This window comes from Capricornis sumatraensis, chromosome 13 (assembly GCF_032405125.1).
Source record: "Capricornis sumatraensis isolate serow.1 chromosome 13, serow.2, whole genome shotgun sequence".
Taxonomy (NCBI): domain Eukaryota; kingdom Metazoa; phylum Chordata; class Mammalia; order Artiodactyla; family Bovidae; genus Capricornis; species Capricornis sumatraensis.
The window spans coordinates 48,619,671-48,637,265 of NC_091081.1; the positions used below are offsets into that span (position 1 = coordinate 48,619,671).

At 38.4% G+C, this 17,595-nt stretch overlaps 1 protein-coding gene across 2 annotated transcripts; it reads left to right on the forward strand.

Annotated features, from left to right (window-relative positions):
- The first annotated feature begins 260 nt into the window (after nt 1-260).
- Nucleotides 261-17,196, forward strand: SRSF12 (serine and arginine rich splicing factor 12). Of its 2 annotated transcripts, XM_068985347.1 has the most exons (5): nt 277-341; nt 7,960-8,075; nt 9,384-9,491; nt 9,670-9,811; nt 16,827-17,196. In XM_068985347.1, exons 1-5 carry the CDS (start codon nt 277-279, stop codon nt 17,194-17,196), a joined length of 801 nt encoding a protein of 266 aa, XP_068841448.1. The 2 variants fall into 2 exon arrangements, with proteins under 2 accessions (XP_068841449.1, XP_068841448.1); XM_068985348.1 differs by lacking the exon at nt 7,960-8,075 and having other exon boundaries at nt 261-341; nt 9,380-9,491.
- Nucleotides 17,197-17,595: the final 399 nt, after the last annotated feature.

Below are 17,595 nucleotides of genomic sequence, written 5' to 3' on the forward strand. Positions count from 1 at the left end.
TGCACCGCCCTCTTCGAAGAGGCCCTCGAATCCTGGGACCCCTCGCCGCCCCCTCCCCGCACGCCGCCCCGCCCCCGCGTGGTCCGCACGGACAGACTCGCGCTGCACACCGCTCCCCCCGCGCCCGCCTCTGCGGCTGCGCGCTGGCTGGGCCGAGGCCGAGGCGAGGGGGTCGCGCCGCGGGCCGGCGGAGCTGCTGTGGCGGCGGCGGCGGCTGCTTGAGACGGAGCGAGCCCGGCGGCCGGGCAGACCCCCGAGGGAACGGAGGAAGCGGTCATGTCTCGCTACACGAGGCCCCCCAACACCTCCCTGTTCGTCAGGAACGTCGCGGACGCCACCAGGTGAACGGCGGCGGGTCCGCAGGTTGGGGCGCGGGGGAGGGGCGGGTAACGGCCGAGACGCAGAGCGCGGCGGGGCTAGCCTGCACCTCCCCGTGGCCGGCCCGGGGCTCGCCGTGGAGGAGCCTCTCCCGAGGCCGGCGGGGAGTGCTCGGGGCCTGGGCGGGACTCGCGCCTCCGCCCTCCCGCCCGGCCTTTCGCCCCGGCGCGGCCCCGTCTCCGGGCCCCGCCGCCCTTGACCGCCTCCCGCACCTGGGCGGCTGGCCGGTGCCTATTCCTCGCCGAGAGAACAGGAGGAGCGCCGGCTGCCCCTGGCTGGGAGCCACGGTCACTCCCCGCCTCCGCCCCTGAGAGTTCCTCGGGCGAGTGCCAGCGTCTCGCCCCTTTGTCGCCGTGCAGGGATAAAGCCGCGCATCTCACCACCTAGATGGGAAGGAATTGGGGATGGTGAGAAGGCGTTACGGAATAGTGCGTGCCTTGGGCCTTACGACTCCCTTTCCCTGTAGTCAGTAGTCTGGTTTACTTACAGGTGGCGCTGGTTCAATTTTATTTGTTGCACAATTTTATACTGTATACAAAGGATAACTTCAGTGAATGAGATTTATGTGTTTTTCTTTTAAAGTTTTGAGTGCAGTGTGAACACCCATCATAATGGTTATGGTTAGACTTCCCTGGTCGATTCTGTTGCATTCAGCCCACCCGCCCCCCTTTGGAGAATTCTGTCTGCATAGTTTCTAACGTTGATTTCTTATAGCTGTGTCTTTCTCCCTCAATAGGAGCCAGAGGGGATGGGGGGGATTAGTAGACGTTTTCGTTTCACTGGGCTTGCTTAATTTACTCCACAGCCCTCCTCCCCATCCCAGTCTTTATAGTTATGCAAGATTATCTTGTAGTACATAAGGGAAAGCTGAAATTCAGAGTTTCAGTGACTTACTTGGAGCTTTACAGCTGGAAATATATTGGAGCCTTTGACTCCAGAGCCATCAGGAATAATCATCATAATTTACTTTTGAGAAGTAAATTTTAAGTCTTTTTTAGAAACTTGATTTCTGCTAATAATATATATATATGTACGTCACAACTATAGACTGAGTTAACATACTTTAACATCCTAAGTATGCCTGTGTTTACATGTCTTCGCTCAGCTTGTTTATCAGCATATTACATAGAAAGCAAGCGAAATTTATAATTTGGGTAAGGTTAAAAAAATTCCTACGGTTAAACAGACCACTTGAATACTGAATAAGATTGCAGTGAGCCAACAAAAAAAGTTTCCAATTCTAATGGCCACAGAGGCCAACCAAGGTAATATGAATGAATGAGTGAAGGTGTCAGGTTAAAGCCCAATAGAATGGTGTGGACTGTCGCAAATGGAAAAGAACATGTGCCATCTCAAGGGGACAGCGGCTGCTACCAAGCTTTAGCTAATAACGGCTGTATAGACATTTGGACTTGTGGCCACATTGTTTTAATTTTCAAAAGAGTCAAAAGCCTGTATTTTGTGTGTGTGAACTGTCAGTTTCAAACTGTTGGTAGTTTCTAAATTGAATTATACGAAATTGCCATTTTTGTAGTTTTAAAAGCTATAAAATATTGGCATTTCCGTTTCAGCACTTTTCGTTAAATGTTTATAAACATTGTGCAGGCCGAATAACACACACACATATGTGTGATGTATGATCTCTGATCTAGATAATCAAGAATGATAACTGAGATTTATTAATTTCCTTTTCCATCTTTTCCACAACTTTTTAACATTGCCACTGGGCAGTGGAGGGTGGGGAGGGCAATCAAAATCTAGAAGGTTTGAAGTAGTGAAATTATAGTAATCCTAACATTTGTTGAGTACTCATTGTGTACCAGGCGCTGTACTAAAAACCTTACATATATTATTTTATAACCTTATAAAACAGATGAAAATGTGAGATTTTAGAGAGATTAAGGATCTTGACTAAAACTGCTCAGCTGTTGAGTAGTGTTATGAAAGTAGAATCATCACATGTAACCTTAATAGCTTTTTTTGTACAAGGTAGCATATAGTTTAACTAGCAATATGATACCTAGACGCATTTTAATTTTTTAACATTTGGTATGCTTATAAAGAAAATCATTGGGATAAATGTTAAATGGGGTATAAAATTATATACAGTATGTTTTCAGTTATATGAAAAATGAAGGGAAAAACTATATAAACACATAATCCACACATATAGAAAATAAGCCTAGAAGGAAATCCCTTTGAGTGGTTTTCTTTATCCTGCTTTCAAATTCTAATTGTTAGTTTTATAACAAAGTCAAGTTTTATTTAAAAAGTTTCTTTAAAGTAGCTGTTCTAATATATATAATAAAGTACAAGACATTATAACATGTAGGTTAGCGAAAAATTTGTTAGAAATGAAATTCAGCAAAAGAACTAAGGAAAGGTTTAAAAGTACGTTTTGTAATTTTATAATTTGTGTTATGTTTCTCTTCACTGGTGAAATAAGATGTGGATTGGGAAGAATATTAATTTTAAATCTTTTTGTATAATTTTTTTAATGGCAGATATAGTTTTCTAGTGAAACAAAGCAATGCCCACATCTCAAATAAAACATTCCTGTTTTGCTACTTAACATCATGTTAGGTTGGGGAGCACCGATCAAGTACTTCTCTGGGACATACTTAGTAGCATTCTTTGGTTATAGTGTGTATACTGCTAAGTCGCTTCAGTCGTGTCCGACTCTGTGCAACCCCATAGACGGCAGCCCACCAGGCTCCCCCGTCCCTGAGATTCTCCAGGCAAGAACACTGGAGTGGGTTGCCATTTCCTTCTCCAATGCGTGAAAGTGAAGTCCCTCGGTCACATCCGACTCTTCGCGACCCCATGGACTGCAGCCCGACAGGCTCCTCCATCTATGGGATTTTCCAGGCAAGAGTACTGGAGTGGGGTGCCATTGCCTTCTCCGATAGTGTGTATGAGGCTTGCATTAATATTGGTGTAAGTGGTGATGTAGAAAAAAGCATTAAAATCCAGCCGAATTCATGATAGGAAGTCTCAGCAAACTAGTAATAGAAGGGAACTTCCTCAGCTTATGGGCATCTATGAAAAACCTTTAGCTAACAACATATTTAATGATGAAACTGAATGCTTTCTCCTTAAGATCAGAACAAGACAAGGATGGCAACTCGTACAACCACTATTCAACATTTTATTGCAGGTCCTAACCAATGCAACAAGGCAAGAAAAATAAAGACATAAAAATTATAAAGGTAAAAGTAAAACCTGGCCCTGTTCTGAGGTGACATGTTTGTTTACATAAAGCTACAGTAACTAATAGTGAGTTTCCTTACGTTACCAGAATATGAAGTAAATTTAGTGACAATTCTATTTGTATATACTAACAGCAAACAACAAAAATTTTAAAAATTCCTTTTATCTTAGTATCAGAACACATACTTAGGAATAAGTTTTGCAAAACCACATAAAAACCTTTGCATTGAAGATAACAACACATGGCCAAGAGCAATCAAAGAGCAACATAAATTAGTAAATATACTTTGTTCTTAGATAGGAAGGTGAACTGTTATCAGTTCGATATCAATTGATTATATTATAGATTCAAGGTATTTGTGATCAAATTGCTTTAAAAAATAGAAATAATTCTAAAATCTATTAATATGCAAAGGATCTGAATAGCCAAAATAATATTTAAAAAGGTCACTGAAGCTGGAAGGCTTATATTCCCTGGCTTAAGATTTCCTAAAAAGTTACAATATCAAAATAGTTTGTTATTGGCCTAAGGATAGACAAATAGATCAATAGAACAGAAAGAAGGTCCATAAATAATCCACACATAATAGAGTCAATTGATTTTTTACAAAGGCACTAAACTAAAGCCTTTAGAAAAAAAATCTTTCCACCAAATGATGCTGTACCAACTGGATATATATGTAGGGAAAAAATGTACTTTGACCTCTGTCCCACATAATTTGAACTGGATCATTAATTGATATGTAAAAGATAAAATGGTAAAGCTTTTAGAAGAAAGCAAAGGAAAATATCTGTATGACTTAGGGATAGGCAGATTTTTTATAAGGCAAAGTCATTACCTTAAAAGGGAATATTGAAAAATCAGATTTCTCCAAAATTAAAATTTCTGTTCATTAAGAAATTAAATAGGTGAGCCAGGGACTGGGAGAAAGTATTCAGAAGGCATATATCTCACAAAGGACTTTTTCTAAGAATATAATGAACTTTTTTTATAAGTCAACAATGAAAAGACAAATGTTATTATTAAAAATGGACAAAAACTCCTACATGTTCAAGAGAAATGCATATGAATGTCCAATTAGCATGTGAAAAAGTGCTCAGCATCAGTTGTACAACACAAATGTACAAATTGAAATGCAAAAATTGCAATGCAAATTGAAGCCGCAGCAAGATTCCACTTAATACCCTCTTAAATGGCTAAAATTCAAACGACTGACAGTACAAAGTGCTGACAGAGATGGGCAGAACTGAATCGTACGTGTTGTTGGTAGGAGTATAAAATGTTAACAACCATTTTGCAGAACTGTTTGGTCGGTTAATAAAAATCATATAATCATATATATATATATATATATATATATATATATCCTCTTTAGCCCAGAAATTCTGACCCTAGAATAAATGACCCATAAGCATGTAACGATGTTGAACCTAACTGGTGTTTACAGAAATTAAAATTCAAATAATGAGATACCCATTCACTTTATATCCTTCAGAATGGCAGGGAGTGAGGAGTTGGATTCTTAGGAATTCTGATGCATGTCTTGAGGAGTATAAGTTGATTTGGCCATTTTGAAGAAAATGTAGTAAAGCTGAAGATATGTATACTCTTCAGCCCGTCAATTCAATGGCTAGTGGTACATCCCAGAAAACTATGCTACAGCACAATTTGCGGTTAAAAAAAGGAAGCATATTAAATGCTCACCCATAGAAGTATGTGTAAAATTGTGGTTTATCCATAACAATACCAATACAGAATTAAAATGAGTGAACTAGAGCACCATGGAGAAATCTCAAGGGTGAAAAAGGCAAGGTTCAAAATTTTACAGGTAATCTGATACCTTTTATATAGATTTGCAGTAGAAATACAAAGTTAGGTAGAGGAATGATGAACACCAGTGATTATTTCTAAGGAGAAGGAGACAATATCTTACTTAAAAAATACTAAAAATTACAAGTATAGTAATTATTAAGGCATAATAAATCTTATTGATGGATACATGGGTGTTTAATATCAAAATAGATTACACCAGAAATACAAAAATCAATGAAAAAAACAGCTAACAGATGGAGTGGAGACTGAATGAGAGCCAGTTCTTTTGAGAAGGTTCATTCCCTCAGACTTCTGGGATTCTAAGTCTCTACGATGCATTGCTCTAGCCTCGTTTATATATCTAGTATCCTTTTCTGTCAGCCACTCACATTTGGTTGATGGAATTGGTTGCCTCTGAAGGTACTCATTTGAGTTCTAGCTTTGCTACTGGCCGTGTGTATCTTTGGGCAAGGTAACTGCTCTCCTTTCAGTCTCCTTGACTGGTAAATGGTAACAGTAATGTGTCCTTCACTCATTAATACAGCAGGTATATTCTGAGGCCTCCTATATGCCAAACAACTATGCTAGGTACTGAGATATATTAGTGACGACATCTGCTTTAGAAGTGATTCTCAACCCTGAGCCTCAGAATTGCCTATGAAACCCTTAAAAAATTAAATATAACTGGGGCTCACCATGGGAAGCACAAATTAGGTCAGGGCTTAAAGGATCAGGCTGGAATGCCTGCTTCTATGATATCTTCTTTATAGATGATTCCAATATTCAGGAATGGTTGAGAATTTTTGCTGTTAGTCTGTGTTTTATGGGAGCAGGCATTGTGTCTGTCTTGTTCTCCATCATATTTCTAGAGCCTGGCCCATAGTACATACTCAATAAGTATTTGTTGAATGAATAAATGAAAGAAAAAGACATTGTCATTGTCCTCTAAATCTAAAGTTAACAGTCACTCACGAAAGGCAGGCAGTTAAGCATGGTATAGTGAATATTAAAAATAACAAAAATAAAATGAAGTTGTCATGATATCAACGTAATATTGGCTACTTGGTCAGTGTTAGTTGAATCTTTATGTAATTCTTAAATTCATATCTCTAGCTTTAATCACTGACTTCTAGTCTTGAGAAAAAATAAAACTGAATTTGTATAACCACAGTTTTCAGTTGCTCATAGAATAGAACTTTTATGGCTGTTCCACCATCACCTCAAATTTGGCATTTCCAAACATGAAAGTTTCTTCTTTTGCCTCTCCTCAATCTTCAATCTAACTCTCTTTTCCAGCTATCTGATTTTTATCTTGGACACCATCTTTCTTCCATTTCCCCGAGTTAGAAGCTTTGTACTCATCTTTGGGCCCTTTTTTCTACGGAGCATGTTTTGAAATACTCTTTAATTCCTCCAAGCCGTGTTTTGTGCTCATAGCTGGTTTTGAATCTAAGAGCTCCATGAGGCAGTAGGATGTAGTCATTAGGAAGCCAGACTAGTTAGTGTCAGATTGTGGGAGTTTGCTTCCAGCTCTGTCTCTTGCTGACTCGGTGACGTTAGGTGACTTCATCTGTCTCTACCCTCATCTGTAAACAACATTTGTAAAGATCTGTTATGGGAATTAAGTGGTCTTAAGGTGAACAGTGGCTGGTATATAAATGCATTATAAACGTCAGTTTTTAATGCTAAGTATTTTGTCTCTTCAGTTAAATTGTAAATCCTGAAGAGAAATATTATGCTATGTGTTTCCTTGGTTTCTCCTCTTTAATACCTATGACAGTAGAAAGCATGTAAGTGACTCAAAAATACTTGCCAGATTTGAGGCTCTGGTAGTTATTTTTCCTTTATGTTTACTAATAAATCATCAATTTTTCTTTTAAAGCCTGAGAAAGAACTTTAGGACTTCTTTAGAATCTTATTGCTATCTGAAAACATTTAACATAAATATGAAATTATAGTGAGACAAATAAATGTATTCTTAATGAATAGTTAATAGTACTCTGTATTTTGACAGTTGAAAAGTCTTGTAATAGAAGTAACTTTCAAAAGTGCATATGCTCTATATAAAATAAATAACCAACAAAGACCTACTGTATAGCACAGGGAACTGTCCTCAATATTTTGTAATCTGTAAGGGAAAAGAATTTGAAAAGGAATGTGTAGAAAATATATAGACACTAAATCACTATGCTGTACACTTGAAACTAACACAATATTGTAAATCAACTATACTTCAGTTTTAAAAAAGCAAAAAAATTAAGTGAATGTGCTGGATCAGTATCTTCAACCTGAATAAACATAAAAGCCACCTAGAGTGCTTATAAAAATACAAATTTCCAGACCTCTTGAATCAGAATCTCCAAGACTTAGAACTGAGAATTTGTTGTTTTATTTTTTCTTTCTTTTCTAAACCCTGGATGATTCCTATGAGAGACAATTTTAGCTAATTCTAGTCCGGAAACTATACTTTCTTCTGAAGTTTTTAACTGAATTTCTGTAGGCAAAATATTTGAATCTAGCTATTCATATTTCTTTACCTTATTTCTAAAATACTTCAGGCCTGAGGACTTGCGCCGTGAGTTTGGTCGATATGGCCCTATAGTAGACGTTTACATTCCACTTGACTTCTACACCCGCCGCCCAAGAGGATTTGCTTATGTCCAATATCCTTTATGTTACTATGTGCATGTGCATAGACTACATACATGTGCATATACATATGTGTATACATACACGTACTCAGGAGCGTATTTTATGAAATAATATTGCCTAATTAAATGTGTTTATTTCTTTATCTCAGAAAATCTAATGCAGTCCACAGTAGCTGGCAAGCGCCCCTCAGTTTGAACCAACCTGTTAGCTAGAATCCAAGCATAAACCGAGCAGGCAAGACAAAAGGCACCTAAAGTTCAAGCATCAAGGAGTAAAGAGGGAGGGTGGACACATATAAAGACCTGGAAGAGGGGAAGTCTTTACCAAGCAAAAGACAAAGCCAACACCAGGTTGAGACTTCGGCTTTCCTACATTTACTCAGAGTTCCAGGATCAAAGCCAAGTCTGATTTTGTTGGTTCTGCGTCTCTTATAAAGTCCATCTTGCAAGCCCTAAAGAATAAAGGTCAAGGTTCAAGATCAAGTGACACTGAGGTAATTGCCTAAGTCTCATTTTGTATTGCATTACTTGAGCTTTTTCTGTTTCTAAAAAGTTAAACCAGTGACAACCTCCTGAAATACAGCTAGTTGGTTTATATAGTTTGTTTCCATTTTAGTTAGGTTTATTATATAATTTACATACATAAGGGAGTTCAGTGGGATATATAATTCCAGATGTTAACAGATTGTTTATAGATGTTAATAGATTGTTTATATATTTCTTTTATAATTATATCCGAAGTAATAAAAACATAAAGGTATTTTAAAGCAGTAGGTTCAAAGTCAAATATGATTACTTTTAAAGGACCAAATCGGTTTTGAAATATGTTTTAGCTCACTTATATGTGTGCACTTTTGTTTATAAGTAATTTCTCCTAAATTAATTTAAAAAGCCTGTTAATGAAACAGTAATTTTAATTTCAGAATGAAGGCTTCTGTGTACTGATTTTACCTGAAATACTGAAAAACCTGGTAAATCTTTTACCTAAGAGAAGGGAGTGAGTCCTGCCTAAATGTTTTATTTGATAATACTAGCCAGTGTTGGACTTATTCTCATGTTTCAAATTACATGCATTCTATAGCTTTTAATGTATACATTAAAAATACAGTTAGAGATTTGTTTCTGTTCTTTTTATTTTCAGACTCACTCTTCAGAATCATAATGGGGCATTTGTTTTGATAGTGGTATTTTTTTCTGATTTTTCAATTATGTTAGAGATATGACCTTAAAAACTTGAGCTTGTTTTTCCTAATAATTTCATGCCACCTGTAAATTATTTTTTAAAAATAATATTTTTGATATCTGATGTTCAAAGTGTCCTTAACAGCTAGTCATATTTGAAGATGTTCGTGATGCTGAAGACGCACTTTATAACCTCAACAGAAAGTGGGTATGTGGCCGTCAGATTGAAATACAGTTTGCACAAGGTGATCGCAAAAGTAAGTGTGACTTAATAGCAGATCTTGCTTTTTTTAGCAGGATGAGTTTCAGCAATGACAAATTTGTTAATTTAAAATTATTTCAGACTATAATACTATTTGAGTGGCTTATTTATTGAATGATTATTTATTGAGGTTTTCAGGTAATGAATTATAAATCTTGAACTTCATATTCTAGCACCAGGCCAGATGAAATCAAAAGAACGTCACCCTTGTTCTCCAAGTGATCATAGGAGATCAAGAACCCCTAGCCAAAGGAGAACCCGAAGTAGAAGTTCCTCATGGGGAAGAAATAGGCGGCGATCGGATAGCCTTAAAGAGTGAGTACAAAGTAAAAGGGAATTGAAAACTTAATTTTCTGCTGTTTCCAGAAAACATTTTAAAGAGTTTTCAAAAACAGGACACCAGAATCATTTTATTTAATATACATCAAGTATCAACTTTTTTAGAAGGATATGCTCCTCTCAATTTATAATGTATTGTTATTTAACTTGGGTTTGTTAGATACCTTTCAGTGTGTTCATTTTATCTTTCTAATAGAAAGATAATATATACTGAGGAAAAAAGCAAAAATTTAAAGTTGTATACTTGACAATAAAATGAGGATTTTAAATAAAAAATTTTAAATGAACCCCCCAAATTAAGAATCTGAGGCCTGATAATTAAAAACTCTTATGAAATAAAATATAATCATTTTTGAAAGGAAGTTGACCAAAATGTGAATCAGTGTATTTATAAAAAGCAAATTATTTCAAGAATAAATTCCAAGTATGGTAGCACTGTAGGAAGAAAATATAAAAGTAGTAGATTTTTCAGAAAAAGATGTTTACAAGTTATCTGTTTTTCCTGGTAGGGGTTAGTTTCTGTTAGAATAATAGGAAATTGCAGTGGAAATTACTTGATGATGCTGTTTTAGTCATAACTGAAATTGTATTAGCATACCTAAATTCTACCACTTACTGTTTTTCTCTTGAGTTTTAATGCTGTAATTTTTTTATAGGCATATAGAATTTTAAGGTGAATTCTGTTCTTAGAGATTGATCAGCGTTTATGCTACTATCCTCTTTCTATGAGTAATAAAGAGTTGACTCTCCTGGGGCTTCCTTCACAATCCAGTGGTTAAGTCTTCAGGCTTCCACTGCAGGGGACTTATCTTGGGTTTGATCCCTGGTTAGGGAACTAAGCTCCCACATGCCACATGGCGCAGTTAGTGATAAGAAAGAGTTGGCTCTCCTGGGCCATATATCTAAGCTGTCCAGTGACAACATAACCTCAAATCAGAGCTGATCTGTAGAGCTGCTCACTGTGACTCCACTCCCTCGTTCTTCAACTCCCAGGAGCCTATACAAGGAAGAGCCCAACATAGGGTGTATGTACCTGAGCTAGACAGTCTTTACCCCAAGTACTAGTTCTAAAAACAAGACTATAAAGTGGCCTGGCTCCAGTCCCTCCAACCAAGTGGAAAGAAAAGACTAGGAAGAGAGAAATATCTGAGAATCCTGATTATTAGAAAATGTGGCCAACTCAGAGCCCTAGAATCTTAACATGTCAGATCAGTCCCTCTCCTTGGGTTTGAAACAAATGTTTTGATTTTGGCACATTCTTAGGGAGGCATGCAAGTAAGAGGAAGCCTTGAGTTCCTTTTATAAGCCAGGAGAACCCACGTCAGGATTGAGCCATCACCAAGGTGAATAAAGAAATATTTAGGAACAGTTATGTTTTGGTCTGGAATTTGATTCTTTTATCATACTGGGTCTAATAGTGTAAGAATATAAACCTCCCATGAATCTGTGGAGAATAATCCATTTTGTTCCATACTGATTGATTATTTGAGATTTTGACACCAATATACTCAAATACAAGTTACATTTATAGAACCTAAAATGTGGTGAGAACAAATTAAGAAATTTTATATGCCATGTGTGTGGCAAAGTCACACCAATACCACTGGTATTGCTTCTGACTTCACAAAGGACATGAGTAGTATGAATGATATTCAGCATTTCACATTACTATAAGTTGATGGTTTATATACAAAAAATCAAACTAGATATAATATTGTACCTAAAGCAATACTTTCGTAACTTACTAAATGATAACCAGTGGTCTTGGTGAAAAAGAGTAAAAGAAAAGGAGAAAATTGTCCATCTGATTCATTAAAAATAGAAGCTGTTCCAAATGCATTAGAGCCTTAATCAACCACCTTTTCTCCTGATTGATCTAGAGAAGTGAATATTCACAGCATTTTCTGCCTTCTAGTGGCAGTAAAGTATACTACTTGTCTGGAGTACTACTGTCAGTTCCCAGTCACTGTGGAGTATCAGGAATAGAAAGAACCACATTTTCTTATAAGACAGTACAGTTCTACTTTGTTCTAGTTATAGTTCTAGAGGTTAAGACTGTTGCTTAAGCTCTCTGACCTCAGTGGTTTTTGTTTGCAGTTACAGTATTTGTTGTTCAGCCACTCAGTCCTGTCAGACTCTTCAAGACCCCATGGACTGCAGCACGTGGAGGGTTCCCTGTCCTTCACCGTCTCCTGGAGTTTGCTCAAACTCATGTCCATTGAGTTGATGCCATCCAACCATTTCATCCTCTGTCACACCCTTTTCCTGCCTGCACTCCTTCCCAGCATCAGGGTCTTTTCCAGTGAGTCAGCTCTTTGCATCAGGTGGCCAGAGTATCAGAGCTTCAGGTTCAGTCCTTCCAGTGAATATTCAGGAATGATTTCCTTTAGGATGGACTGGTTGGATCTCCTTGCTGTCAGAGGGACTTTCAGAAGTCTTTTCCAGCACCACAGTTGGAAACCATCAATTCTTTGGGGCTCAGCCTTCTTTATGGTCCTGTTCTCACATCTGTACATGACTACTGGAAAACCATACAGCTTTGACTATACAGACCTTTGTTAGCAAAGTGATGTCTCTGCTTTTTAATATGCTGTTTAGGTTCATCATAGCTTTTCTTCCAAGGAGTAAGTATCTTTTAATTTCCATGGCTGTGGTCACCATCTGCAGTGATTTTGGAGCCCAAGAAGATTGTCTGTCACTGTTTCCATTGTTTCCCCACTATTTGCCATGAAGTGATGGGACTGGATGTCATGATCTTCATTTTTTGACTGTTGAGTTTTAAGCCAGCTTTTTAACTCCCCTCTTTCATCTTCATCAAGAGGCTATTTGCTGTTCACTTTCTGCCATCACAGTGGTGTCATCTGTGTATGTGAGGTTATTGATATTTCTCCTGGCAATCTTGATTCCAGCTTGTGCTTCAGCCAGCCTGGCATTTTGCATGAGGTACTCTGCATATGAATTAAATAAGTAGAGTAACAGTATACAGCCTTGATGTACTCTTTTCCCAGTTTTGAAACAGTCCATTGTTCCATGTCCTGTTCTTACTGTTGCTTCTTGACCTGCATAGGGTTTTCTCAGGAGGCAAGTAAAGTGATCTGGTATTCCCATCTCTGGAATTTTCTACAGTTTGTTGTGATCTACACAGTCAAAGTCTTCAGCATAGTCAATGAAGCAGAAGTAGATGGTTTTTGAAATTCCCTTGCTTTTCCTGTGATCCAGTGGATGTTGGCAATTCGATCTCTGGTTCCTCTGCCTTTTCTAAATTCAGCCTGTACATCTGGAAGTTGCATTGTTGATGCCTGGCTTAAAGGATTTTGAGCATTACCTTGCTAGCATGTCCAATGAGCTCAATTGTTTGGTAGTTTGAACATTCTTCGGCATTGGACTTCTTTGGAATTGGGATGAAAACTGACCTTTTCCAGTCCTGTGGCCATTACTGAGTTTTCCAAATTTGCTGGCCTATTGAGTGTAGCACTTTAACAGCATAATCTTTTAGGATTTGAACCAGCTCAGCTGGAATTCCATCACCTCCATTAGCTTTATTCGCAGTGATGCTTCCTAAGGCCACTTGACTTCACATTCCAGGATGTCTGTCTCAAGTTGAGTGATCACACCATAGTGGTTATCCGGGTCATTAAGACCTTTTTTGTATAGTTTTTCTGTGTATTCTTGCCACCTCTTCCGAATACCTTCTACTTGTGTTATGTCCATACCGTTTCTGTCCTTTATTGTACCCATCTTTGCATGAAAGGTTCCCGTGGTATCTCTGATTTTCTTGAAGAGATAGATCTCTAGTCTTTTCCATTTTGTTGTTTTCCTCTGTTTCTTTGCATTGTTCACTCAGTTTTTCAATCTTTCAGCTGCTGTGTTTTGCTAACCTCTTAGAGTCTTATATGTGTAGCATAGATGGTGGCCAGTGACTTAAGGAAAATTTATAGGCAGAGTTTAGGGTGAGGTGAGGTGGTTTGTCTGCATTTTCCTCATCTGTGAGATTTTTGTCTGTTAAGTCTTAGCCATTTTGATGGCCCTGAATTATAATCTCTGTCTCTTCAGTTTAGTCCAGTAGCTATTTTCTAGTTGGGCTTAATTCTCCCATTCCGGCTTTTGGAAAACAGTCTCAGGAAAAGAGCCATGGCTTGTAACCCTTCAAGTTCTGCTTTTGTTGATTATTCTCCAATGTCTTTTAACAGTTGTTTTATAAGTGTTGTCAGTTCAGTTCAGTTCAGTCACTCAGCCGTGTCCGACTCTTTGCGACCCCATGAATCGCAGCACACCAGGCCTCCCCGTCCATCACCAACTCCCGGAGTTCACTCAGACCCACGTCCGTCGAGTCGGTGATGTCATCCAGCCATCTCATCCTCTGTCATCCCCTTCTCCTCCTGCCCCTAATCCCTCCCAGCATCAGAGTCTTTTCCAATGAGTCAACTCTTCGCATGAGGTGTCCAAAGTACTGGAGTTTCAGCTTTAGCATCATTCCTTCCAAAGAACATCCAGGACTGATCTCCTTTAGAATGGACTGGTTGGACCTCCTTGCAGTCCAAGGGACTCTCAAGAGTCTTCTCCAACACTACAGTTCAAAAGCATCAATTCTTTGGTGCTCAGCTTTCTTCACAGTCCAACTCTCACATCCATACATGACTACTGGAAAAACCATAGCCTTGACTAGACGGACCTTTGTTGGCAAAGTAATGTCTCTGCTTTTGAATATGCTATCTAGGTTGGTCATAACTTTCCTTCCAAGGAGTAAGCGTCTTTTAATTTCATGGCTGCAGTCACCATCTGCAGTGATTTTGGAGCCCAAAAAATAAAGTCTGACACTGTTTTCACTGTTTCTCCATCTATTTGCCATGAAGTGATGGGACCAGATGCCATGATCTTTGTTTTCTGAATGTTGAGCTTTAAGCCAACTTTTTCACTCTCCTCTTTCATGTTCATCAAGAGGCTCTTTAGTTTTTTCACTTTCTGCCATAAGGATGGTGTCATCTGCATATCTGAGGTTATTGATATTTCTCCTGGCAATCTTGATTCCAGCTTGTGCTTCCTCCAGCCCAGTGTTTCTCAGGATGTACTCTGCATATAAGTTAAATAAGCAGGGTGACAATATACAGCCTTGATGTACTCCTTTTCCTATTTGGAACCAGTCTGTTGTTCCATGTTCGGTTCTAACTGTTGCTTCCTGACCTGCATACAGATTTCTCAAGAGGCAGGTCAGGTGGTCTGGTATTCCCATCTCTTTCAGAATTGTCCAGTTTATTGTGATCCACACAGTCAAAGGCTTTGGCATAGTCAAAAAAGCAGAAATAGATGTTTTTCTGGAACTCTCTCGCTTTTTTGATGATCCAGAGGATGTTGGCAATTTGATCTCTGGTTCCTCTGCCTTTTCTAAAACCAGCTTGAACATCTGGAATTTGACAGTTCACGTATCGCTGAAGCCTTGCTTGGAGAATTTTGAGCATTACTTTACTAGCGTGTGAGATGAGTGCAATTATGCAGTAGTTTGAGCATTCTTTGGCATTGCCTTTCTTTGGGATTAGAATGAAAACTGACCTTTTCCAGTCCTGTGGCCACTGCTGAGTTTTCCAAATTTGCTGGCATACTGAGTGCAGCACTTTCACAGCATCATCTTTTAGGATTTGAAATAGCTCAACTGGAATTCCATCCCCTCCACTAGCTTTGTTCACAGTGATGCTTTCTAAGGCCCACTTGAGTTCACATTCCAGGATGTCTGGCTCTAGGTGAGTGATCACACCATCGTGATTATCTTGGTCTTAAAGATCTTTTTTGTACAGTTCTTCTGTGTATTCATAGAGAAGAAAATGGCAACCCACTCCAGTACTTTTGCCTGGAAAATCCCATGGAAGGAGGTAGGCTACAGTCCACATGATCGTAAAGAGTTGGACACGACTGAGCTACTTCACTTCTGTGTATTCTTGCCACCTCTTCTTAATGTCTTCTGCTTCTGTTAGGTCCATACCATTTCTGTCCTTTATTGAGCCCATCTTTGCATGAAATGTTCCCTTGATATCTCTAATTTTCTTGAAGAGATCTCTAGTCTTTTCCATTCTATTGTTTTCCTCTATTTCTTTGCATTGATCACTGAGGAAGGCTTTCTTATCTCTCCTTGCTATTCTTTGGAACTCTGTATTCAGATGCTTATAACTTTCCTTTTCTCCTTTGCTCTTTGCTTCTCTTCTTTTCACAGCTATTTGTAAGGCCTCCTCAGACAGCCATTTTGCTTTTTTGCATTTCTTTTCCATGGGCATGATCTTGATCCCTGTCTCCTGTACAGTGTCACCAACCTCCGTCCATAGTTCATCAGGCACACTATCTGTGAGATCTAATCCCTTAAATCTATTTCTCACTTCCACGGTATAATCATAAGGTACTTGATTTAGGTCATACCTGAATGGTCTAGTGGTTTTCCCTACTTTCTTCATTTTAAGTCTGAATTTGGCAATAAGGAGTTCATGATCTGAGCCACAGTCAGCTCCCAGTCTTGTTTTTGTTGACTGTATAGAGCTTCTCCATCTTTGGCTGCAAAGAATATAATCTAGCCTTTTAATATAGCTTTTTTTTTTACTGGGAAGATTGGTCTAGAACAAGCTGCTCTGTCATGGCAAGATTCAGAAGTCCTCCATCTAGGTTTTTGCTTTTATTAACATTATTTAATATTCTTAGATATTTTATCTTTTTTCCCCTTTCAGATTTTCTTACCTCTTAGGAATTATGTAACCCAGACTAAATATGCAAAATATATTTTTCAGAACTGACTCATAAAAGATATCCAGCAAAGTCAAAATCTTTTGGTCAAATATTACAAACTTGTACATATTTTTGAACCAAAAGCACGCATAATAAAATTAGAATTTTTTTCTCCAACAAAAGCACAACTAATGTTATGTAAAGTATATAAGTTCTTGAGAGTGTTGTTTCCTAACCTATTAACTATTTTTATATGAAATATATACTCTGATGTTATGGATGTTTGCAGGTCGCGACACAGGCGATTTTCTTACAGCCAATCTAAATCTCGCTCCAAATCACTACCCAGGCGGTCTACCTCAGCAAGGCAGTCAAGAACTCCAGGAAGGAATTCTGGTTCTAGAGAACGGTCAAGGTCCAAGTCCTTGCAGAAAAGGTCCAAGTCAATAGGAAAATCACAGTCAAGCTCACCTCAGAAGCAGACTAGCTCAGGAACAAAATCAAGATCACATGGAAGACATTCTGACTCCATAGCAAGATCCCCATGTAAGTCTCCCAAAGCGTATACCAATTCTGAAACGAAAGCACAAACAGTGAAACACTCTCATTTTCGATCACATTCCAGATCGCGGAGTTATCGTCATAAAAACAGTTGGTGAACAGCAACAGAAGAATGCTCCATAGTGTTAATGTAGCTTACTTATTAAACTTTTCATTATGTTGAATAAAAATTCTTGAAGGCTTACAGAAAATGTGAGTTGATATTAGTTACTTTGGGCATGTATAAGAAATAAAGGCTCTCTCACTTGGGTTAATGAAGATTTGGTCTCAGTATAAGGGCCCACACCACAAATATGATGTGAGTGATGTCCCATTTTATGGACCGCTTTTTGCTTACATTGTGGCAGAAGAGTACTTTTTAGAGGAAATGTATAAAGTGAAACTAAATTAGAAAATTTGATTTGGATATTAAGTATTAACAGTAATTAAAAAATATTTTTTACTTTAAAGCACTTTCATGTAAAAGTAATGATGACTGTATAATTGCATAAGGCAAA